The 24,714-nt window shown below is 55.6% G+C and overlaps 1 protein-coding gene and 1 non-coding gene across 4 annotated transcripts in view; both read right to left on the bottom strand.

Annotated features, from left to right (window-relative positions):
• Positions 1-13,240, bottom strand: part of DNMT3B (DNA methyltransferase 3 beta) — a 29,466-nt gene extending 16,226 nt beyond the window's left edge. For all 3 annotated transcript variants that reach the window (XM_062204030.1, XM_062204028.1, XM_062204029.1), the window contains exons 1-3: positions 13,227-13,240; positions 1,320-1,485; positions 735-796 (exon numbers count right to left, since the gene is read on the bottom strand). In XM_062204030.1, coding sequence (XP_062060014.1) covers positions 735-796; positions 1,320-1,479 — 222 coding nt within the window. In that variant the 5' untranslated portion in view covers positions 1,480-1,485; positions 13,227-13,240. The remainder of the gene's footprint in view (positions 1-734; positions 797-1,319; positions 1,486-13,226) is intronic.
• LOC133769276 (small nucleolar RNA SNORA48) lies at positions 9,136-9,273 on the bottom strand. Its single transcript, XR_009867165.1, has one exon. It is a non-coding gene; the product is annotated as a small nucleolar RNA SNORA48 (small nucleolar RNA).
• Positions 13,241-24,714: the final 11,474 nt, after the last annotated feature.

Genomic DNA, 24,714 nt, shown 5'->3' with positions numbered 1-24,714 from the left:
AACCAGCAGAATCTCTGTCCCTCTAATTCTGCCTTTCAAGTAAATACTTAAGGAGGAAAAAAAAAATCACTTTTCACACATCATGTGTCATAAATCTCTTCTACTTTTTCACACCAGAATGACATTTTTTCTCCTTGCACACTAGGGTAACCTAAGGGTTGTACAGTGATCCGGTAACGTATTAGCCCAGAGGCAGTGCTGACAGCTACAGAAACAAAGTCCTTGCTGATCCCCAATCTGACCACTACCCACCTTAATCCTCTACCCAATTCTGGAAACTTCCATCATCCCTCGCTCTTGTCCATCACTGACCCCAATGCCTGACTTCAACTGCATAAAAAAAGTAACTAAACTGACAAAACAAGATTAAACATCAACAATAGAAAAAACAAAATGCTCAAGTAGAAAACCTGATATCACAGCAAATGTCCAAAAGTGTTAACGGTTGTTTAGAATCTGCGAACGGTTAAAACACACTCAAAGATTTTCTTAGAAAACTTCTTTGAGGCCACACAACCTGGACTGTCAAAACTACAGATGTATTCAAAGCAAAATCGAAACAGATGACCAAGTTCTATTCACCATGTGAGTAATGTTTGCCTTATTGAAAAGCTAACTGATCACCCAGAAAATACTATCACAAGTATTTCAGAATCACATCCTGCAAGATAAAATAGCAAAATAGACGATTTCGGTATTTAAATCTGATGAATGCTATGGAAGAGAGGCCGTACCTGGGTGTAACTCAGCAGGCTGGACACCTCCCTCCGGGACAGTCGGGAGCTCGATCGGCGGCCTGTCGGGAAAAGGCCAGGCTGTGTTTGTGGAGGGGCTGACAGCAGCCAGGGACACTGGCTGCTCTCCAACGCTGATCCCCTCTGCTGCTCTGCCACTAAGGCAACAGGGCCCAGGCAAGGCATATAATGGACCCCAACACAATGCAGAGGGGCAGCGCTGGCTGGAGAGTACTAAGGGTGAAGGGGGAGCAGGGCAGTCACAGACCTCCCCCTCTCCTGTCCCAGCCTGGTCAGGGATGGGTCCTACTGTGTGAGGGCCACCCAGAATCCCAGGCTGAGAGAGACTATCAGGACCCACAAAGGACAGGGACAAGTCCCGCTGAAGCTAAGGGCTGGGGGGTGAGGGCAGGTAGGACAGGCATGGGAGTGCTCTCTGGCTCTGCCCACCTCCTCCTAGGAGCTGGGAGCAGTCTCCCCCTGCCAGCCTGGTGCCGTGGGGGTGAGTGACACCATCTCCCACAAACCTCCCTTGAGCCTGCAGGAGGCTCTGGGCTGCATCCCGCCCACCCCTGGCCCAGCCACCTCTGATCTCCGGGGTGCGGATAGCCTCCAGGATGGGGGGCGAGGGGGCATCCTTGGAATCAGAGGACTGATCGCTGCAGGCCCCGTTGGCGAGGACAATTGAGTCTTCCCTCCCGCTGGCGTCCTCCTCTCCATTGAGGTGTCTGGTGTCTCCCTTCATTGTTTCCTGTGGGAACAGGCCAGGATGAGCAGGGTAGAAGGAAGGCACCCAGGAGCACATGGGGGCAGCGTTCCCCCAACTTCACGCCAGGGACTCCGTGCTGTCAAGAGAGCCGAGTGACCCCTCTCAGGGTTTAGCTCCTGCCCCTAGACCCACCCAAACTGCCCCCCAGAGCCTGCCCCCTCACCAAACTCGGAGGCTCAGGGCTTGCATCCTCCATGTGGCCGGCCAGCCTGCCTGCCTGAAGGCTCAGACGCCAGGACCCCGGACACCAGGACAGAGGAGGGGGCCGGAGCTGGGGTCTGAGGCTCAGGCTGCTCTGTGCAATTAGCCGGCCCCTTCAAACAATGCCATTTAGGCCCTGCCTGCCCCGGCCTGCCTGCAGTCCGCCTTGGTCCCCTCGGAGCCTGGCCGCCTCTCCCTGGCCGGCCTCCGCAGGGCCTCAGGAAGCTGGTGCATTATTTTCCCTCCTGACCCCTTTGTTTGCTCTCTCCCTTCCCCTCAATCTCCAGGTCCTCTTCCCACCGCCCCCTCCTCCCCCACAGAACAGCTTCTCTCCTCTCCATGGCAGCACAAGCCCCGCCCCACCCCATCCTCAGGGGCCCATTGGTCTGCTGGCCTGTCACTCACTCCCCTCCTCCCTCACCAGCTGGGGCTCGGGAGTCCCAAGTTCCCAAGGATGGGAGCATGGAGGCGGCGGGAGGGAGGGCTGGGGGGCAGTTAATAGGAAGGGCCGAAGTCGTCCCCCCCACTTCTGGAAACTGGCCTCACCATGGCTACCAACACACTGGGTCAATCACCCAAGGCACAGGACCAGGTCCTCACTAAGTGGGGCTGGAGGGTGGCGCGACCCTTGGCCTGGTGAGCTGCCTGCATTTCTCAAGGTGACCCACAGACCAGACACTATGTACTGGGTGAAACCCAGAATTCCATAGGCCACACCAAGTCTCAGGGCAGGAGCGCCAAGTGCCAGGTGTCACTGGCCATGGATTTTTGCCCATCTTGGGTTGGCACAGTGATATATAGAGGGTGAGGGTTAGACTCCCATCGCAGCTTCCCTCCCACAGCCCAGAAGGTAGCCTGCACCATACCTTCATGTCCCGGGACCCTGCCAGGAGGAGCTTCCTTCTATGGCTCCAAGCCCGCGCCTCCTGTCTCGCAGATTCACGCGCCCCTTCTCTCCTCCCAGAGTACCTTCCAGAAGCCACACCTTGGGGGTCCCCGGCACTGTGCCGTTCCCACCAGGGGGCGCTGTGTGCTCAGCCAGAAAAGGTCTGTGGCGCTCTCCCAGGTGGACTCGCAATTCTTTGGGTAGAGTCCCAATTCCACCCTCAGTGTTTGCCCATTGCCGGCATCAGCTCTGCTAGTCCAGGAGCCAGCGCCCTCGGACCAACTCCATTGGTATCACCCGGACCCTTAGGCCACTTAGCACGGCTACACTTCAATGCCCAGCTCTCTAGGCAGCACGGGCAGCACAACCATGTGTACCTCTCTACACATAGAGCATGGGCCCCAGCTCCTGGATCCCTGGCTTTCTCACAAGAAGGAATCCCTTCCTCCCCACCCCCATACACAGGACAAGGACAAGCCTGGCCCCGCCAGCTCCCGCCAAGCTGACCTGGATGGACATGCTGGGCTGACCTGGGGCTGACCCAGAGCCAGTGCCCTATCCCAGGGAAGCTGCTGCAATCGCCTTAGGCCAAATGCATGGACCCAGTAACCTGGGAGGCCTGTCAGCCTTCAGGGGCGCCCCGCCTCTGGGAGCCTGGGGGAGGGGCGGGGGACATGGGGACATGGGGAGCTCACAGCCAGGAGGAGGCCTGAGTCTTTGCTCCCATCCGGGGCCCAGGGTGGCTTCTCAGGGACGCTGGGACCCAGTGCCCAGTGCCCTAAGTCAAGAATGTGCCCTGCTAGCCAGGCCTGGTGGAACCTGAGGCCCAGAGCTGACAATGATTAACCTTCCAGGGCTGCCCACAGGACACAGCAGCACCCCTGCAGGGGACCTACCTACAGTCAGATCTCACCTTGCAGGAAAACCCCCTGTCCTAGAGCCAGACCCAGGCTCTGGATGAGGACCAGACTGGACGTGCTGTGCTCCCCTTCCTGCTGCAGGACCCCCTGTCATCACCACCATGCCCTCCGGCCGCCTCTGCCTCAACTGGGCGGACCACACACCAGCTCCCCAACAGGCTTTCCCTTCTGCCTCTGTGCTGCTCAGCTGAGCCTCCCACCCTCCCCACCACACGCCTCCTCCCTTCTCACACTTGAAAAGCCTGGGCATTGTCTCCAGGGCCTCTACCCAGGAAGTACCCTGCTCCCACCTCCCCTTCCTATCTTTTGCCTTACCTATGCTAACTCAACTCTTCAACACCCAACTCCCATTGAACAGATGGGAAAATGGAGGCAGAGAAGCTAGAATCAACCCCCATCCATGCTTGACCAATATGCAAGCAAGTTCAATGTGAATTTCACTACAGGCTCAATGCAAGGAGAATGACATTGGCTTCATGCACTGGTAGGTAATGACAGCCATGAACTTCCCACCTTCTACCTGGGCCTTGGTCTATCTGACACTTGCTGGCCACCATGGCCAACTGCTTTATCTAATGTGACTGCTCAGGGCTGGAGGACAAGGACAGAGGTAGAGGCCCATTTCCTGTGGCAGCGTATCTACCAGTCCCTTCTGTAGGCATTCCATGGCAGACACCTTTAGCTCCCCACCCCCTGCCCTGAGCTTCCCACAAGCTCAGATGTGCTAATTAAGTCACACAGCAAAGTGGCTGTGCCAGGTCCATGCCCAGGCAGCCCAGGGCACGTGCCTATGCGCCTATGCCAGAGACCAAGCAGACAAGAGCTATAAACGTTAGCAACAATGCATCAGGCACCCCAGGGGCAGAGGAGGGAGACACCACACACACTGGCTGGCTGTTTACCTCCACAGGAAGTAGCTGCCTAACCTACCCTAGAGACTAGTGACCTTTGGCCCTTTCCCAGAGGGGGGGGTCTAGCATGTGACCCCGGGTGGGCAGAGTGCTGGGACCAGGTCAGACATGCTCAGATGCAATGTGGCAGATGGGGAGGGGGAGTGACACCCCCAATTAGACAGGAGATGAGGCTCAGGCCTGCCCCCCAGCCCATGCCAGCAATAAGGCTTCCTCCAGGCTGGCAGCCCAGCAGCTATTTCCTAACACCTTACAAGCGTTAATTGCATTCATTAAATCTCACAGTGGGGGGTGAGTGAGAAGAGGGCCAGTTTGGGCATCTTAGCTATGTCCAACCCTGAGGGTGAGTCAGAAAGGGAGATTGGAAGATACTGCCACCTCCTGTCTGAGCCACTCCTGTGCCCTTGGCAGGGAGACAAGCTCCTGCATCCTGCACTGGGGCTGTTCCCACTGCCCCTGGAACACAGCAGCTCCCTCCCCCCACGGAGGCAGACCCGGCTCCCATCAGCCCTCGGGCTGCAGGTGCAGAAGAGGCCTCACCTCGGGTCAGCCCAGGAGGACAAGGATGGACTGCATGCAGCAGGCACCTCCCAGAGCCAGAAGCAGCTGGGTTCCAGGCTGCTGCTCCCAAGAGCACAGCCCCACTCAACTCCAGAAAAGATGAAACAGAAACACAGGGAAGAAAAGGCTTGGCCTTGGTTCTGCAGCCCCAGTCCTGGCATCTCTGCTGGCCGATCCTGAGCTCTGCCTCTGGAAAAGCCACCAGTAAGCCGCCCTTCGGGATTCTGGGAAATCGCTCAGTGCCTCCAGGTCAGGACCGCGCACAGCATGGTGGCTGTCTGCTAACAGCCAGGCCTCGGATGATAATCAGAATTATCAAAAGAATTTGCCACAGGGAGGACTGCACAAACGCACAATACAGTCCTTGCAGCCTTGATGCGGACAGCACCAAAAACTGCGCAAACATCACCGACTTAAGATTATATTCCACTCAAAAATGTGTGTGTGTACCATTACACATGAGACAAGTATTTGTTTTCAGAAAACAATTGAGTCACCTACGCAAGGGGTTCAAGAACTTTTATACTTCCCACTCCTTTTCCAGCAACCCCTTGAAGTACAACAGATTCACAGGAATAATACCTAGGAGCATACAGGAAAGACTGAACACGTATGGCCACTTCATGTTTAAAATCGAAAATTTAGAAATGCAACCAGGCCCCCATTGAGGGGTGACACCCCCAGAAAGTACAGTTGAGGACCACTCCAGGAGGGGGAGAGGCAGAATTCTGGGAGCTACTTCCCACCCCCAAAGCCTCTGCATCAGAGCCAAGGCCCCTGCGCTTCTGCACCTCCCTTCCACTGCTGCAGCTAAGGGTCCATCTGAGCATCAGGCAGCCTTGACCTCATCTGCTGCACTGCCAAGCTGTTCATGATTCCAGTACGCAAATCCCCCAGCCAAAGAGCGCAAAGCCTCTGTGCACTGACAGTCACTGCAGTCCTGCAGCCCAAAGGCACCCACCACTGGGCGGGCGGCACCTGTTAGAGGTGGGAAACCTGCGCAATGCAGTGGCATTGGGCTAGGTGCCCACCTCGCACCTGTATTCTCTAACTGAAAACTCCCTTAGGACTTGTCAGGGAAGGACTCCCAAGCTCTTGTTGAGGATGTTTTTACAGGACAATTGCACTTAAGTCTCCTGTCCAAAAGAAACTTCCTCTTTTGTGTTGGGCCACTTGGGTTTATTTAATCCACCTGATTATTTGTGGTAAGTTAGGCATCCAATATTTCCAAGGAAAGCCAAGACCCCTGTGATGTTGCCCCAGCTCCACCTTACACAAGGCTTGCTTATTTATCTATTTGAAAGGCAGAGTTACAGAGAGGCAGAGAGAAAGGTCTATCTGCTGGCTCACTCCAAGTATTTGCAATGGACACAGCTGGGCCAATCTGGAAGCCAGGAGCTTCCTCTGGGTCTCCCACGTGGATGCAGGGGCCCAAGGACTTGGGCAAGTCTGACAACCTTGTTGAGAGGAGCTGCTAGGTTTGTCCCCTGTGCACTAGAAAGTACCCGGGGGCTCTGCCCTGCAGGCAGACACAGCCTTTGCAGTAGTTTCTGCGTGGGGGGACTTTCAGAAAACAAGCCCTTGGCCGGCGCCGTGGCTCAACAGGCTAATCCTCTGCCTTGCGGCGCCGGCACACCGGGTTCTAGTCCCGGTCAGGGCACCAGATTCTATCCCAGTTGCCCCTCTTCCAGGCCAGCTCTCTGCTATGGCCCGGGAGTGCAGTGGAGGATGGCCCAAGTGCTTGGGCCCTGCACCCGCATGGGAGACCAGGAGAAGCACCTGGCTCCTGCCATCGGATCAGTGAGATGCGCCGGCCGCAGCGGCCATTGGAGGGTGAACCAGCGGCAAAAAGGAAGACTTTTCTGTCTCTCTCTCACTATCCACTCTGCCTGTCAAAAAAAAAAAAAAAAAACAAGCCCTTAAGAACCACGCCCGGCCAGATACTGCAGGAGGCCTATCACAGTCACAGTAAAGAAACTGCACACTGCAAGTGGTGAAAAATGAGGTCTATTTTTAAAAACTGGACATGTGGCCCACGCTGTGGACCAGTGGATTAAGCCCTGACACTGGCACTGGCATCCCACGTCAGAGCATCAGTTCAGATCCCCACTACTCACTCCTGATCCAGCTCCCTTGCTCAGGGCCTGGAAAGGCAGCAGATGGCCCAAGTGCTCGGGCCCCTGCACCTATGTAGGTGGGAGACCTGCATGGAGCTCCTGAATCCTGGCCTCTGCATGACCCAGACCTGGCTGTCAGTCATCTGAGGAATAAACCAGTGGATGGAAGATCTGTCTCTCCCTTTGTCACTCTGGCTTGCAATTTTTTTTATATATATATATATTTTTAATTTTATTTATTTATTTATTTATTTTGACAGGCAGAGTGGACAGTGAGAGAGACAGAGAGAAAGGTCTTCCTTTTGCCGTTGGTTCACCCTCCAGTGGCTGCCGCGGTTAGCGCCGCTGCAGCCGGCGCACTGAGCTGATCCAATGGCAGGAGCCAGGTGCTTCTCCTGGTCTCCCATGGGGTGCAGGGCCCAAGGACTTGGGCCATCCTCCACTGCACTCCCTGGCCACAGCAGAGAGCTGGCCTGGAAGAGGGGCAACCGGGACAGGATCGGTGCCCCGACCGGGACTAGAACCCGGTGTGCCGGCGCCGCAAGGCGGAGGATTAGCCTAGTGAGCTGCGGTGCCGGCCGCAAATCTTTTTAAAAATAAAAACTGGCCAGGTACTGCCCACCTCAATGGCCGAGAAGCACTGTCGTCTACTCCAGGACTCATCCTGCCAGCTCTGGGAGGTAGAAGGGGCTGTGTGAAGTCTTCTACAGTACTTGACACTCCTTGCAGGCTGGCCTTAGCTCACACGGATTTTCACACCTGACTGTGCTTCCAGTTCAACCCAAACATCCCAGGACACAGGAGACAGAGGACTTGGGCTAGCCAGAGTACAGCACTGGGGTCTCTAAGTACAGCTTTCTTGCTGGTTCATGCCAACTAGCTCCCTGGGTCTGAGTGCAGACTGCCAGGGGTGGGGGGCAGCCCCCCAACCTCTTCCTACCGCAGGGGCCTGCAGCTGGCCCCATCCACCCCCAGCCTCTCTTCCATGAGTACCTGCTCTGCTGGGCATCCATGCCAGGTGCTGAGGGATTAAGGCAGGCAGAGGGCAGTCCTCCCGGGAGTGGCCAGTAGGGCGGGGGGGGGGGGGTCAGGAAAAGCAGAGTGTGCTAACAGAAGGAAGCTCTGCCCACCAAAACCTGCACTGCTCTCACTTCAGGCATCCTGCTGCCCAGAGTTTGTGGGGACAAGATTTTCCCACACCCCTGTGCTCAGAGCTCTAAATCCTGGTGCAACCCAGAAAAGCCCCTGCCGTAGCACCTGCCTGTTGAGGCATCCAGCCTAGTGGCTGCCTTGCCCCTGCCCTGCAGGCCCCTCGGCGTGCTGCCTGTGGTGGGGGCTGTGTGCAACCCAGCCCACATCCACGTGGCCAGGAGGAGCTGGCAAGGACAAGCAGGAAGGCATCACCCTTCTCCAGGAGCTAGAGCACAGGGACCACCTGAGCTCTAGCACCATCATTGGCCCAAGCGTGCACTAGGACAGGAAGCCACGCTGCTGCACTCCAGAAAGGCTTAGGGAGAAGCCTGCTTCTTCAGGGCAGGAGGAGGCCTCCTGCCAGGACCGCCTTCTCAGCCTGCTGCAGGGGCACCCACACCCCTCCCAGGCTGGTGCCCAGGCCAAGAACAAAGGTGGGAACAGGCTGGCCATCCCCCAGGCAGAGCCCTGGATGTTTCAGACCCTCTAGGGAACTGTGAGACCCACCATCCTCCTTTCACCAGTTTTACATCCTACAGGCAATGCTTGGTGTGACTGTGGCAGAGCTGTGCTGGGAAGGCAGAGCTAGGTGTTCCAAGCGCTTAGGCCTCTGCACCCACCTGGGAGACCTGGATAGAGTTCCAGGCTCCTAGCTTTGGCCTGGCCCTGCCTCAGCCTGTGGGCAATTTGATATGTGAATCAAAGGAAGGAAAATCGATTTGTAAATAAATCTTTAAAAGTGAAAATGAGGGCTGGCATTGTGGTACAGGCAGGTTTAAGACATCCCTCCCAAATCAGGCATCTCATTAGCAGAGTGTGGGTTCTGGTACCGGCTACTTTGCTTTTTTTGTGCCCTAGGCATGAAACAGCTCTGGCCACCAACACAGGCATCCAGCTAGGATGAACAAAGGACTGTGCCTCTGCTCTGCCCCTGGCTGATAGAGCAACACCACAAAGGAGGGGTCTGCCCAATGCCAGCGGTGGTACTCTGCTCCTGACCCAGCTTCCCTGCTTCTGCCTGGGAAGGCAGCATATGATGGCCCCAGCACTTCAGCTCCTGCCACCCATGTAGGAGACCTGGTTAGAGTTCTTGTCTCCTGGCTTTGGCCCTGCCCTGGCTACTGAGCCCATTTAAGGAGTGAACCAGTGGACCTGTTCCTTTGCTACTCTCCCTTCCAAATAAATTTTTTAAAAAGTGAAAATATTAAAGATACTAACAGTAGAGGGGTTAAAAAAATTTTTATTCAGGCCAGCGCCACTAGGCTAATCCTCTGCCTTGCGGCGCCAGCACACCAGGTTCTAGTCCCAGTTGGGGAACCGATCCTGTCCCGGTTGCCCCTCTTCCAGGCCAGCTCTCTGCTGTGGCCCGGGAAGGCAGTGGAGGATGGCCCAAGTCCTTGGGCCCTGCACCCCATGGGAGACCAGGAGAAGCACTTGGCTCCTGCCATTGGATCAGCGCGGTGCGCTGGCCGCAGCGCGCCTACCACGGCGGCCATTGGAGGGTGAACCAAGGCAAAGGAAGACCTTTCTCTCTGTCTCTCTCTCACTGTCCACTCTGCCTGTCAAAAATAAAAAAAAAATTAAAAAAAATTTTATTTATTTGAAAGAGTTAGTGAGAGGAAAAGATAGAGGTCTTCCATCCGCTGGTTCACTCCCCCAAATGGCTGCAGTGGCCAGAGCTGTGCTGCTCTGAAGCCAGGAGCCTCTTCCAGGTCTCCATGTCAGCACCAGCCCAAATAAATCTTTTTAAGAAGCTATTATCAACCCAATAAAAGCCCAACTTCCCTTGGAATCGGCCAGGAATGTAAGTGGGTCCAGAGGCTCAGGACTGAGCAGGAACACAAACCCAGATCTCACTCCAACACACAGGCCCCTTTGGTCTATTGCCTCAGTTGCCTGCTTTTTCACAATGCTGGGGCCTCTTACCAACTAATTTTGTGGATAAGCAGCACAAGTTTGCTAACTGCAAAGGTGCTGGGATTCTATTTAATCCTCTTAGCAACCTTGCTGTCCCTTGTACCCGCTTCATAGATTTCTCCACCCAGAGCAAGACCCGCCTGAACATCTGCACTGGGCTTTTCCCTCCCGGGAGAACCAACCCTGCCCTGCAATGGTGAGCCGTGGAACGTGCTCTCCACCTAGGTGCGGGACCACCTTGGTGCCTTGTTCAAGCACCAGGGACAAACATCAACACCAAGAGGGAAGATGAGCCTGCCCGTCCTCTACCGACTGGTGAACTTCAACCTGAATTCCTGATCTAAAGGAACAACTTAATTCAACAGAAGAATGTACCTGAGGGGCCAGCATTGTGACACAGCAGATTGCTGCCTGCATCCCATATCCTACAGTGGGTGCAAGTTCTAGCTGCCAAACTTCCTATCCAGCTCCCTGCTGGGAAAGCAGCAGAAAATGGCCCAGGGGCTTGGGTCCCTGCCACCCATATGGGTGACCAGGATGATGTTCCTGGCTCCTGCCAGCTCCAGCTACGGCACCCATTTGGTTTGGTTTTATTAATTTTTTATTTGAAAGGCAGAGTTACAGAGGGAGAGAGGAGAGATAAAGACAAGAGATCTTGCATTTCCTGGTTCACTCCATTGGGATGGTGGTCTTGCAGGAGGGCTGATCCTGCCTTACACCACAGCACCAGGCCCATAAATTTAAAAAAAAAAAAAAGTACCTGAGCTGAGTCCTTGCACCTGAGGAGCTAGCAGGAGGGAGAGCAGCACGCACACTGCAGGGCTCAGGAAGAGCTGGCTTCTTCCTCGAGTCAGGCCATCTCAGCTGGACCTGGAGAAGGTGTCCGAGCCTGGAGGTGCGAGCCTGGAGGTGCGGCAGTCAGGGTAGGGACTGCTCTGCAAAAGAAACCTAAGGCATGTGTTCCCAAAGAACTTGCCCAAGTCCCCTCTGGAAGCAGGTCTCTGGGGCTGCAATAATGAGGGGTGACAGGCGCCTCTGGGCCACAGGCCCCACGTGGCTGGAGGAAGGGAAGAGGGGAAGCAGCCGCCCCAGCCCTACCTCTGGCCCCTCCCTCAGCCCCCTGCAGCTCAGCTACCCCTCCCCTCCCCCAGCGTCTGCAGGGGTAGAGGCGATGACTAAGCCTTTAAGAAGGATGTGGCCAGTGGCCCTGGCCCCTTTGTCTCAGCCCTCTCCAGCCCAGTAGGGAAAGGCACAAGCTCTCCTTAGCTCCTCAATTACACCTTCACCGTTGGCCCCAAGCATGGAGGGAAGGCGGAGTTAAAAATGGCCCCAACCCATAAAAAAAATGGCTCCTTTCAAAAGGGAACAAAGGCAATCCCTCCTGCCAAGTCCCAAATCATGGACGAGGATTTGGAAACGCTTTCATGGCCGAGAAAGGAACGAATGCCTTCGTGGTGAAGACAGGAAGAGGAGGGGCACGCGAAGGTGCCTCCCTCCACCCCGTTCTGTGCTGACCTCCCCAAGTTAATTCGCACCTTAACACCCAGCACGTGCTTGCCCACGCCAGCCACCAGAGTCCCCATCCTGGCGCCCAACATCAGAGAGCAGAGCTGCCTTCGTCCCTACACCACCTGGGCTTCCTGGGCCAACTCCCACCTAACAGACTTTAAACACATGCGGGAAGCCTAGGATGCAGGAGGCAGGCAGCCCGCTTAGCTAATAAAGCCAGCATTGCAAACATTTGCGCGCTCACGGCACGCACTTTCAAAGCGGGCATTATCAACAACTCTGGAAGAGAGAGATCGGTCCCTGGGGTTTCCATGGGCCAGAGACCATGAAGCCACAGCAGGGCTGGTGCAGGATGGCAGAGCATGGGCAGGGCCCCCGGCAGGAGCCGTCTCCCCACAACTGCCCTCCAGTCCACCAATAGCCACAACTTGCAGAACTCAGGTGGCACTTCACAGCTCGCCTCCCTTCATTCCCTCTAATTCATGACGCACTCCGCTTGGGGGTGGGGTACAGAGGCCGGCGAGCCAGGGCTGCAGGCACAGGCTGGGCAGACCGCAGCGGAGAAAGTGCCCAAGGGCCGCTCCTTCTCGCCCAGCCGAGCCCTCTAATCTCCGTGCCTCCACTTTCTCCGTAAGCCTTGCTCAACAACCGCGCCCTCTAACCATCATCGGAGCAGGAAAGCATCCTTGGGGGCCTCGGTTTGCGAGTTTGGGACGTGGGGGCGGCCTCGCCCTGAAAGAGGGCTGAGAATGCAGAGTGAGACCCCGGGGCGAGCAGCGTGGCAGGGCTGGGAGGGACCGCCCCCAGCCGGCTGGTCCCGGGCCAGGTGCGCACACGGAGCGAGCAGCCCCTCCCCGGGGCGTCTCGGCAGCCCGGCTACGCCTCGCCCTGGGCGGCTACGTCTCAGAGGACCCCGGGAAGAGTTACGGCTCCCTCCCAGGCTCACAGCCCTCCGCAGCCCACCTGCTGCCCGCACCCGACCCCGCCGCCTCCTTCCGATGCCTGCGGTGCAGAACGACCACGCACAGCGCCCGGGTCCCAATCGTTAGAGACGGACGCCCACCTCTCCCTCCGCGAAGCTCCTCGCTGGCAGACGCCCCCAGGCCGAGCCCAGGTACGGACCCCCGCTGCCCACGAAAGCTTCCCGCCCCACTTCCCTAAGGGGACGCGCGACTCCTCCATGCTGCACCCCGGGGCGCGCGCGCCCGTCCCCAGGACAAACTTCTCGGGCTCCTTCTAGGTCCCCTGCACCCGGGGAGTCCACGCCCGACACACGCCCCCCGCTCCTCGGCCGGCTCCTAAGCTACCCTAGCGAGAGCAGGCTCAGGGGGCCCCTTCCTCGGCGACCCCTTGCACCCACCCGAGCACCGTCTCTCCACTGCCCGCGCCTTCGGCAAGAGGTGCCCGGGCGAGGGCGCCCCGCGGGCAGAGCCAGCGCCGCCGGCCCCCTCCCCCACCAGCCTCGGGGCCGCCGCCCCGGCGAGGCTGCCCGGTGCCGCGGGGCGCTCACCTGCCGGGCGGCGGGCTCGGGCGCGGCTCCGCGGGCGCGCCGCGGGTCTCGGCCGGCGGGCGGGAGGCCGGCGGGCGGCCGCGGCTGGCGCTGGGCTCGCGAATCTCCTGCGTCGATCGCCGAGCTACGTTTACTTGGGCGGCTTAACCCCTGCGCTGCCGGCCCCACGGGGCCGCCCGCTCGCCCTCCCGCCAGCGGGCCGGGCCGATCCGTCCGTCGGGGGGCGCTCGGCGCGTCCACGCGGGCGCGGCGACGGCGGAGAGGGAGCGGCGCGGGCCGGCTGGGGAGGCGGGAGTGGGGGCCGGGGGGCGGCGCCGCCTCCCTTGTAACCCCGGCCCGGCCCTCGCCCCGCCCCCGCCCGGGGGCGCCCCCGCCGCAGCCACTCAGAGTCCGGCCCGGCGCGGGAGGGGGCGCGGGCGCGCGGGAGGAGGGAAATTTGAAATGGCTCGGGGAGCCTCCCCTCCGCCCCTCCCCTGGGGCACGCCTCCGCCCCCACCCCCTCTGCCGGGATAATGGGACCAGGGTAGGGGGTCCCCAGGCATCCCCAAAAACTTGGGTAGGGGGCCCTTCCCCGCGCCCCCATCCCGTCGCGGGCACGCACCCAGGGCTGCTTGTGGGGGACCAGAGAGGGAGGGGCGCCCATTGGGGTCACACAGCAGCCCAGTCTGGGCTCAACTGCAGTGCCCACTGGCGCTTGGCGCCCTGCTGTGGACCCTCGGATCTTGCTTCCTCCCAGCCTCCCTCGCCGCGCTCGGCCCTGGTCAGCCATCTTGAGGCGCCGGGTGAAGGGAGACCGTGGGCAGGTCCCTGGGGGCCTGGGTTCGCAGCCCCCCAGCCCGTCGCCGGCTGAGGAGCCAGGCCCAGTCCATTAGCAAAGGCCAGCCCCTGGCCCTGCCTCCAAAGGAGCCCTGAAACCACTAGAAAGCAGCGTTCCTGTCCAGTTCCAGTTCCTGGTATCCGCGTGTATTTCCTAGCCTACCTACCTGCTTTGTCTGTCTCTGTCCGTTGGACTGAGGGCAGGGCCTCAGTAGATGCTCAGTGAACTGCATGATGGGCGCAGACTACCAGGCCCTGTAGGAGCTGGTCCTGCCTCCCTTTCCCGCATCTCCTCCCCACCCCCACCTCCGCCCCTCACCCCAGCCTCGCCCCACTCAGACCCCCAGCTGGCCCTAGCCATGGGGCCTGGCCCTCACTGTTGCCCCCCCTGCAGGCTCTGTCCAGATCTCCCCATGTCTCACCCTTCTCTTCCAGGGAGGCTGCGCCTGACCACTCAGAGCCATCCCAAAGTGTCCCCCTAAACACACACACACTGTGGAGTCCACCCCACAGGGTGCGATGGCATCTCTGCCTCTGGTTCCAAAGTGTGTCTCCAGCTCCCCCAAACACAGGAGATTAACACAGGTTTCTGGCCTCCCCGGCTGCAGCGCCCTGAGCCGAGACACGTTTCTTCCTGCCTCTCTTACTAGGCCAGTGAGAGAATGAATCAATGGGGCAAGGTCCTTGGGGACTCTTTCTGCCTGAGGGCCTGGGGAAGTCTAAGGAAACCCCAGGGGAAATGGGCGCAGCAGGGCCTCTTCCAGGCGCTGGGTGCAGGACCAGGGGACTCCTGAGGAGATCTGGGCCCAGGCCTGGGGCAAAGACGGCAGGAACAGCATCTGTGCCCTGAGCCTGCGCTGGCGACCTGGCCAAGGCCGGCCCTGCCGCTGGAGGAGATCCTGGGAGGTTTGGCTCGGAGGCCAATGGCTGGATGGGTATTTCTGGGAATAGCAGGCCACCCAAACCTAGGAAGTGAGTGAGCAGGGGGTTCAGCCCTGTAATGTGGGGAGGCTCAGGAATGGAGAGAAGGAAATTGCCCGATGTCTCCCTTGTGTGTGGTGTCCCTCACTGCCGGATCACAGTTGGCTTGTGAGCTCCCCGTCACCCAGTGATAAAGAAAGGAGCTTGGGGTCCCACCTCAGACAGGGAGGTCAAGGTCCAGAGAAGGAGTGGATTATCCCACACGAGTCCCTTCTACAGCAGACCTTGGTGGAGGTGGAGCACCTGCTCTGTGGTAGGCACTTAGCAGTGCTCATGTAGGGGCTGGCATGGTGGTGCAGTGACACTGGTATCACAAATCAGAGCACCAAGGCAAGTCCCCGCTGCTCCAATTCTGATCCAGCTTCTTGCCAGTGCCCTGGAAAAGCAGCTAATCATGGCCCAAGTGCATGGCCCCTGCCCCTGTGGGAGACCCGGATGGAGTGCCTGGCCCTAGGCTTCAGCTTGGCTCAGCCCCAGCTCTTCTGGCCATCTGGGGAGTGAACCAGTGGGTGGAAGATATCTCTCCCTCTTTCTCTCATTCTCTCTCTCTCTCTGTATCACTGCATTTCAAATAAATAAATCATTTTTTAAAAAGAGACAACTTTCTTAGAGTAATCCTGGAACTCTTCTACATATTGGACATTACATCAAACAAAAATTTACTCCATGAAAATTAACATTAAAAAGAAAAACTACCTACACATATATGCATCCCAGATTCCCTTATGCTAATAAATTGACATTAATGACCATGTACCTGTGTTGTGGATCAAGATTATAGTTGTGTTCAATTTACCATCATCTTTTCAGCTCTTAGAGCACCTGTAAGTTTTAATAACACCTGTGACGTGTTCAGCATGGTACCTGATTCATCAAAGGTACTTAATATATGGTAGGTATTTTTATACACACATGAAATTAACTTTCTGTGCCTCAGTTTCTTCATCTTTAAAATGGAGATAATTTTTCCTACAACCTATGGTTGCTTTACAAAGTACATGAGTTGACACATGTAAGGCATGTCAAACAGTGCCAAGCATATTAAAACCTCCAAAAAATGCTGGTTAAATAAAATGTATGCATTGTCATTGGTATGGAGCATATCCAGTGCTGCTCTCCTGGCTGCCTGGGCTCCCGGCAGGTGCACAGTTGGACCCCGTCGGGCAGGCTGGCCTTGCCTGTCTCTGGCAAGTGCAGTCCACTGGTGGGTCAGGGGGTGTCCAGTGCAATACGCCCCACGTTACAGCTGAGGAAGCCGAGTTGGCACTCCTGAGGGCCAGGGAAGGGCTGAGGCTTGGCCCCCACGCCCCCACCCCAAGCGTGCTGTGCTCTGCAGTTCCAGCCTGCTTGCGTCTCTCCAAGCCTAATTAGAATCATAATTGAAGTGATGCCTGCATTTGCTCAGCTCCTGTATGTGAAAGCAGCCCATTGTGAGGGACTGGGCCTTAATCGAGTGTCATTAGGGGCCGCGTTCACTTGCAAAGTGGGCTCCTCACCTTCAGTTTTCGGCAGGAACACCCAGACTCCTTGCCTTTCTCCTTTTGTGAACCCGAAACTGAGCCATTCAGCTATTTTCTTTGCATCTGACTAGACAAGGCCACAGAGTCAGGCCCTGTAGTAGCCTTAATTATGAAATAAGCATGAGAGTAAGGGCGACAGGCGTTTTGCAGATGTTACACTGTCACTGGTTAAATAAAGAAAGGAATGTCACCTCCATTGTACGCTCGGGGAAACTGAGGCAGAACCCCAAACCAGCTTGCTTGCGGGGGAACGAGCCTGCAGCACAATGCTGGCGAGCCTCAGAGACATCGCTGTGCCTAGCACTTTCACCGCTGAGCACCGCGCAGTGTTTTGTGTCACACGGGTACTGCCAACCTCGTTTTGCAAATGAGTAAACCGGGGCCCAGGAAAGAACGGCAAAGCAAAGCACCCGAGGCCACGCAGCAAGTGCCCAGAGGCTAGCAGGATGGATCTTGGAGATCCTGACCCTGAGGGGCCTGCACGCCTTCCTCTTGCTACACAGCTGGCTCACTTCCTTGCCTGGGAGGTGCACCGGGCCATCTTCTGAGCAAGGGAAACTCAGTCCTGAGGCTGTGCTCCTGGTATCCGCCCTCTCCCCTGCGCATGGAGGAATCCTGGGGTGTGGCTGGGCGGTAGGGAAGCCGGCATTGCCTGCCTTGTCCTGCTACCATACCCTCTATCTCCTGCCTGAAAGTTCTTGCCTTGCTTCTGTCAGTGAAGAGACACCGTGGGGGAAGAAGGCTGTGGATCTGTATTGAGTTCTTGAATCTGCGAACTACACAGCAGGCACCGGGGTAGGATACAGTAAGAACTGGACGTAGCAGAAAGCAAAGACAGCCTCGGTCCTCCCCTGCCCTGTGGAGTTGACAGCTGCGTAGGGGAAGCACACGTTAACCCCTCGAAGACCCAGGAGATGACAGCAGTATTGGATGCTGAGAATCAGAAGGCGGAAGACTAATTGGGTCAGAGGGCCCGAGGAGGAAAGTTCCCTAAGAGTCCTGCGTTGTGGCACAGCGGGTGAAGATGCTGCCCGTAACACTGGCATCCCCCAGGGGTGCCAGATTCATTCTCTGCCATTCCACTTCTGATCCAGCCGCTCTGCGCCTGGGAGGGCAGCCGAGGATGGCCCAGGTGCTTGGGCCCCTGCACCTATTTGGGAGGCCCGGATGGAGTTCCAGGCCCCTGGCTTCAGCCTAGGCTAATCCTGGCCATTGCAGCCATATGGAGAGTGAACCAGGGGAGGGACGATCTCTCTGTCCTTTCTCTCTGTAACTCTGCCTTTCAAATAAACAAAATAAACCTTAAACAGAAGAGTGATGGTCAAACAGGGATCTGGGGCTGCAGTGCTTGTACAGGTGAAAGGGGAGAGGGAAGTATGTCCATGGCATCCCATGGGGATGCTCTTTCCAAAGCCAGTTGCTCCACTTCCAGTGCTGTTCCCTGCTAATGCACCTGGGAAAGCAGCTGAGGATGGCCCAAGTCCTTGGGCCCCTGCCACCAACGTGGGAGACCCAGATGGAATTCCAAGCTCCTGGTTTCTGTCAGCACTCAGCATTGTAGCCATTTGGGGCGTGAACCAACTAATAGTAGATTCTCTCTCTCTCTCTCTTTCTCTCTCTCTTTGTGTAATCTGCCTTTCAAATAAATAAATAGATCTTTAAAACAAAAACATCTAGCTCAAAGATAGCATACCTGCATGCATGAGATACAGACAAACCCAGGCCAGACCTGGAGATGCACCAGCTAAGGCAAATTTTTATTTTATTTTTATTTTTTTTTTAGGACTTATGTATTTATTTCAAAGGCATAGTTACAGAGAGAGGGAAAGAGACAGAGGAAGCAGAGTTGGAAGCCACTGCTAGTTCATTCCTCCGATGACCACAATGGCTGTGCCAAAACCAAGGACCTGGATGGGAGCTGGGAGCTGGGAGCTAGGTGGGAAGTGGAGCAGCTAGGATTCAAACTGGCACTCACATGGAATGCAGGCATTCCCAGTGAGGGCTTAACCTGCTGCACCACAATGCAGGGTTCCTCCCTAAAGCTAACCTTGAGAAATATGATGCATTGCATCAGAGAACCCCTGGCCAGAACCCCCAGCAATAGCTCTGAGCCCTGGCCAGTAACACCTCTCCACCCTGGATGACCTCGGGAGAGTCTCCCTGACATCTCCCTGCCTAGTGCAGCTGGCAGGGCAGCCTCTCTCCCCACCTCTAAAAATGTAGCTACTTTGGAATTGAACTTCAGTCCAAATTGAACTCAGGCCCTGACCTCTCGGAGACCTGGCCCTCCAGTCTGTGGGAGTGCTGGTGCTTGTGGCCCGGGGAGGAAGCTCTGAGCTGTCTTCCTTAGACGCTAAGCTGAGTTCTTTGCTGGTACCCTCCTTGTGAAGTGAGCTTTGCTTGCCAAGTCAATCCTTGTTGCCCACACTTACTGTGAGTTTCATTGACCCTTAGCCGAGGCTCCAGGAACCTGTCCTCCGTGCCTGCAACAGTAGTGGCTGTTAGTAGAATGGCCCTGCCCTGCACACCGAACCCGGGTATTCTGCTTTGTGCTTTTTAATTTGGAGTCCGGAGCTGCACCCACTAATCACGGTCCCCATCCTTTAAAGCAGGTGGCACCCTCCCTCCGCCAGCTGCCCCCATCCCTGCTCCTTGGAGGCCTCTGGTTCCTTCAAATTCAGGGACGTTCATGAAATGAGGTAGCACTTAAATGCACCCACACTTGGAGCTTCCTCCAACAGGGACTACCTGGACCTGACATTAGCAGATTAGCTGACCCACTCTTGCCTTACCCCACCCTCAGGCACAGCAGAAAGTGCTCCCGCAAAGGCCGAGGCTCAGGTGAGACTCCTCAGGGGCTTAAGGTGGTGAGGGAAAGCCGGTCCCAGCCTGGTTCTGTTCTTCCTCCCACTAACCCAAGCTGAAACCTCAGACAAATGAGTTCCCCTCTTTGGACACCGGCTTCTTCCACTGCCAAATGAGGCAAATGCTTTAGCCTGGAATCGATCCCAAATCCTGGAATCCCCGAAGGCTGCCTTCTCTATTTCCTAGGTTCTACTTCCTGGATGGGCTCCGGGGCCAGACTGCCTGGTCTGCTGTTTTGAGATAAATACAAGCGGACAGATTGCTCCCTTGACAAAACCTGTCCTTAAGGCCCTTGGGCAAGTCCTGTCCCTCTAAGCATCAGGAGAAATCCCTATGCACAGAAAGCCTGGGCCCTTGTCTGCTGCCTGGGCTTTGGAAAGAATTCCTGAGCCGCCCTGCAGAGTGCTGGGAAAAGGCAGGAGTGAATATCCAGACACCAGGGCTCCGCCTTCCATTCCTCTTCCAGGGCCTGACCCAGGCTCCGGCTCAGTCCGCCCAGCTTGGGTCCATCTTTCAGTCCTCCCTGCACCTAGCTTCCGCTCCCCCCTGCAGGTTGGCTCCCATGAAACCGGCTGACAACCCCCATTCTCCTTCCTAGGATTTATCTCCTTTGCAATGTCCTTAAGTCATTCTTCCAGTAGGGTGTGACTCCCGTGTTAGATGGTGGCCAGCAGGAGGTGTGTCGGGTTCAGTGCCTTGCCCAGCACCCACCTCGGGACCTGACACACAGCAGGTACCCAGTAAAAAGGGTCGGCCCCAATGAATGAGTGGCCTTCTCCATCGTGCAGATGCTGAAAACAGTGCCGAAGGACGGGTTCTTCAGGGGCTCCTCCGGGGTTACACCCCAAGTTGTGTCCGCAGCACCCAGCAGTGATCTGCATTGCAGTCCTGAATCCCGGCCAGGCCGGGCATTCACTTTATAATTGTACTGAGCACGAAAACAAAGCAGACAATAGAGAGCCCGGCCTCATTTTCTCGCGCAAAGGGATTCCTCCCATGAATTTGAAATGAGGGGGGAGATTTCCGAAAGGTGTTGGCATTGTCACCCCCTCCCTCAAACCAGGAACTGCCAAAAGGTCCTTTAAAAAGCAAATTTCGACAGGTGACAGCTTTAGTGTCCTTTGGAGCTTAGGCACAAGGATCATAAAAAGGCTTAACCTTTCCCCCAGGAACTCCACGTTTGCAATTTATCTCAACCTCAGATCCTGAGACCTGGAGGGAGATTTTGGAAGGAGCAAGCCAGTTTATCCCCCTATCCTGTGCAGAAATCAGAGAATTAGAACTAGCCTGTAGGTCTGACCATGGACGATTATTTACATTAACTTACCTGAGAAAGGAATTGCCTCCCTTCCCCCTGGCTTCCAGGGAGCTCAGAGCAAATTTGGAAAGTAATCAGTTACTATTCTCTCCATTGCTCCGTGTCTTGGTGAGCTGATGCCTACCTGGCCCACTGCTCCTTGTGTACCTGTTTCCCAGACCTCGGCTCTCCCTGCCTCATCTCCTCTGTGTAGCCGAGTTGTCTGGCTCACTGCTCCCAGCTGCCTGGTGTATAAGGGCTGTTCTACAAAGGCACATTGCCGAAAGGGACAAATCTATCTGCTAGGGTCATTAAGCCCTTCCCTGTTCCTCACCTGACAAGTCACTGACTCAGCAACTCCATTCTGAAGCTCAGGAGCTCCCCTCGGGAGGCACTTGTTTGCACAGCTTTCTGTTTAGCCCGGTTCCTCGCAGTGAGAGCCAGGACGCTCTGCCGGCCATCATGAGGAGGCTGCTTCCATCGGACAAGGAGACGCCAGGCAACTCTGAAAAGGAACATGCCGAAATGGACAGATCTCCCAGAAATACTGCCAAGTGAAAAAATAAGAGTCTGTGATGTAAAAAAGGAAAACAAAAGAACATAGAGAAAAAGTCTCCTGGGTCATTCCGGAAGGATCCCAAGAGCACATCTGGGGGGCTCCGGTCTCTGTGCTCCTGCTCACCAGTGTGACCTTGGATAGCCCCGCTCCCTTCTGAAGTCAATCCCCTTCTACCACACACACACACACACACACACAAGGGAGCACAACTTTCTGTTGGGTTACCGAGAGGATTAATGGGAAAGACACACGAAAATAAATGTGCAGCTCTTCTCCCAGTGAGAACTCAGAAATGTATTAGCTGATATAGAAAGTCACTGGCCACCCTGCACTGTGGCCCAGCACGTTCAGCCTCCACCTGCAGTGCCGGCATCTCACATGGGACCTGGTTCAACTTCCCCCTGCTCCATTTCTGATCCAACTCCCTGCAAATGCACCTGGGGAAGGAGCAGAAGATGGCCCAAGTCCCTGGGCCCTGCACCCTCATAGGAGACCTGGAAGAAGCTCCTGGCTCCTGGCTTCAGATCGGCCCAGCTCCAGCCATTGCGATTATTTAGGGAGTAAACCAGCAGATGGAAGACTCCCCCTCCCCCCTTCCTGCTTCTCTGTAACTCTCCCTTTCAAATAAATAAATAAATCTTTTTAAAAAAATTTTCACTTTCTCTGTATTTTTTTTAAAATTGTGGTTAAAAATAACACATAGGAGGTGACTAACACTTAAGGTCGACTCTCCTTACTATGTCTAAGTATACAATCCAGTAGTATTACATTTAGTTCATATTGTTCTGCCAATCATGTCTTTTCAGAAACTAATTTTTATTTATTTTAAAGATAGAGAGGCACAGAGAAACAGAGACAGATGAGAAAAAATGTGCTATCCACTCCTTCATTCCCAGAATCCAGTCCAGGTCTCCCATGTGGGTGGCAGGGACCCAGAAGCCACCACTGCTGCCTCCCAAGGGGTGCAGTAGCAGGACGCTGGGGTCTGAAGGGGAGCCAGGACTTGAGCCCAGGGGCTGGGATTTGGAAAGTGGGCATCCCAAGAGAAGTCTTTTTTTTTTTTTTTTTTTTTTTTGACAGGCAGAGTGGACAGTGAGAGAGAGAGAGAGAGAGAGAAAGGTCTTCCTTTTGCCGTTGGTTCACCCTCCAGTGGCCTCCGCGGTAGGCGCGCTGCGGCCGGCGCACCGCGCTGATCCGAAGCCAGGAGCCAGGTGCTTCTCCTGGTCTCCCATGGGGTGCAGGGCCCAAGCACTTGGGCCATCCTCCACTGCACTCCCTGGCCACAGCAGAGAGCTGGCCTGGAAGAGGGGCAACCGGGACAGGATCGGTGCCCCGACCGGGACTAGAACCCGGTGTGCCGGCGCCGCAAGGCGGAGGATTAGCCTAGTGAGCCGCGGCGCCGGCCCCAAGAGAAGTCTTAACGGCTGCTCCAAACGCCTGCCCCCAGGATTGCCCCCACTTGGTTATCCTGTCATTTTCAGTTTTGGATGATCTGCAGCAATTCTTGCTTTTCAATGGCTTTCATCACACTGATGTTCAGAGTCTAGGCCAACTGTATTTTTTACACTTTTTGTTATGTGCTTTTATGATAAAGGAGCTAAATATTCAGAATTACAACGAAGATCGCAAAAATAGGCGGAAACACGAAAATGCCCAGCATTTTCTTCTTCCTGGTATTGGGTGGAAAGAGGACACAGAGAGAAGCCTGGGGCAATGTTAGGTCCTTGCCTGTGGGTGAGGGGGAATCTTGTCTGTCTTGACCCTGGCCATGTCACAATAAACGTGGTTTTGTCACCGTGAGGTCTGTGCAGGGAGTGACCCTGGGGTCAGCAGCCTCTCCTTAGGAGTTCTTACAAAGGCACGTGCATCTGTAGATATCTCAAAATGAAAGTGTAACTTCAAGAAAATGCCCTTGGCGTTTCCAGGGTGTGAGGGGTCAGACCTTTCCCCTGGGTGAAAATCCCAGCAGGACTCCTGCCCAATGCACTGCGGAAGTCCCACTTGATAATGCCTTTCACTTGCAGGAGTAGGGCAGCTGGGGGAGTGGGGACTTCCGTGGCCCTCCCAGGACATTTTAAAGTGAATACAGGGAGAAGGGTCCTTCCTTAAGTCTGATATGGGGAAGGGAGGTGCTCTGGGAGGGAGGCCAGGCTCTGGCCTGCATTTCCTGCTGCATTTAGCCCATTAACAGGAATCCCACTCCTCCCTTCCTTTCCGAGGGCGACCCCAGGCTTTGGGAAGACTATAGTAGTCTGTAGTAGTCTCCCCCCCCCCCACTTACCGTCAGGGATGGATGTGTACCAAGGCCCCCGGTGGAGGTCAGAAACCATTGATCGTACCCAGTCTATATACTGCTTCTTCCCACACACTGCACCTATGACAAAGTTCAATTTATAAATTAGGGACATGAAGAGATTAGCAACAGTGATGACAATACTCTGTGCTGGTTGCATAGATGTTGTTCCTGTCTGCCTCTGTCTCTGTCTCCAAATATCTCATTGTCCTGTGCACACCAGAGCAATCTGTCCTCCCCTGGTTTTTGCCCTGGTGCCTCTTTTACACTGACGAACACAGTTCAGTCTATTGGGCATCTTCTTGGAGGAGCGTTTGAAGACTTGCTTTCACCTTCACCGGAACCCTGCTTCCTAAATCAATTCTCTCAACTTTCTGCAGGGAAAGTGGCAGCAACTTCTGCATCAGCAAATGCAGTCTCTCCAGGAATTTTTTTTTTTTTTAGTAATATTTTATTTATTTGAAAGAGTAACAGAGAGAGAAGAAGAGACAGAGAAAGATATCTTCCGTCTGCTGGTTCACTCCCCAGATGGCTGCAATGGCCAGGACTGGGCCAGGCTGACACTGAGGGCCTCGAACCCATCTGGGTCTGCTAACTGGGTGGCAGGGCTCTGAGCACTTGGGCCATCTGTCAGTGCTTTCCCAGGTGTGTTAGCAGGGAGGTGGATCAGCAGCCGAGCAGCCAGGTCTTCAGCAAGTGTCAGATGTAGGATGCTAACATCCAAGCTGTAGCTTAAACCTGCTGTGTCACAACATGGGCCCCTCCAGTCATTTTTATATTGCTCAGTCCCAACCAATTCCTGAGTCTGTGAAACCATCCCTTACTTGTAGTAAATGGCTGGGAGTCACTCAGTTCTGGGCAGCCCTGGCTAAAGTCATTGTATAGGCTCAGTTCCTGCTCATGTCCTCCACCCACGATTTAATGCCATTTCCATCTTGACTAAGTCCTAACTTTTCCAGCTTGAGGGGCAATCGCAGCCCTAGCTTGGGATTTGTCTTCCTTCTGCACAAGGTCGTGGTAGAAGACTCCTTCTTGCTGTAGACCTTAGCAACCTCAGCATATTTTTTTCTTTATGAATTCAAAAACTTTTACCTTTTCTTTTTTGAGAATTATTTATTTATTTGAGAGGCAGAGTTACAGCAGAGAGAGGGAGGTCT

Source organism: Lepus europaeus, chromosome 10 (assembly GCF_033115175.1).
Source record: "Lepus europaeus isolate LE1 chromosome 10, mLepTim1.pri, whole genome shotgun sequence".
NCBI classification, from domain to species: domain Eukaryota; kingdom Metazoa; phylum Chordata; class Mammalia; order Lagomorpha; family Leporidae; genus Lepus; species Lepus europaeus.
This window is presented reverse-complemented; position numbering and strand designations above follow the sequence as displayed.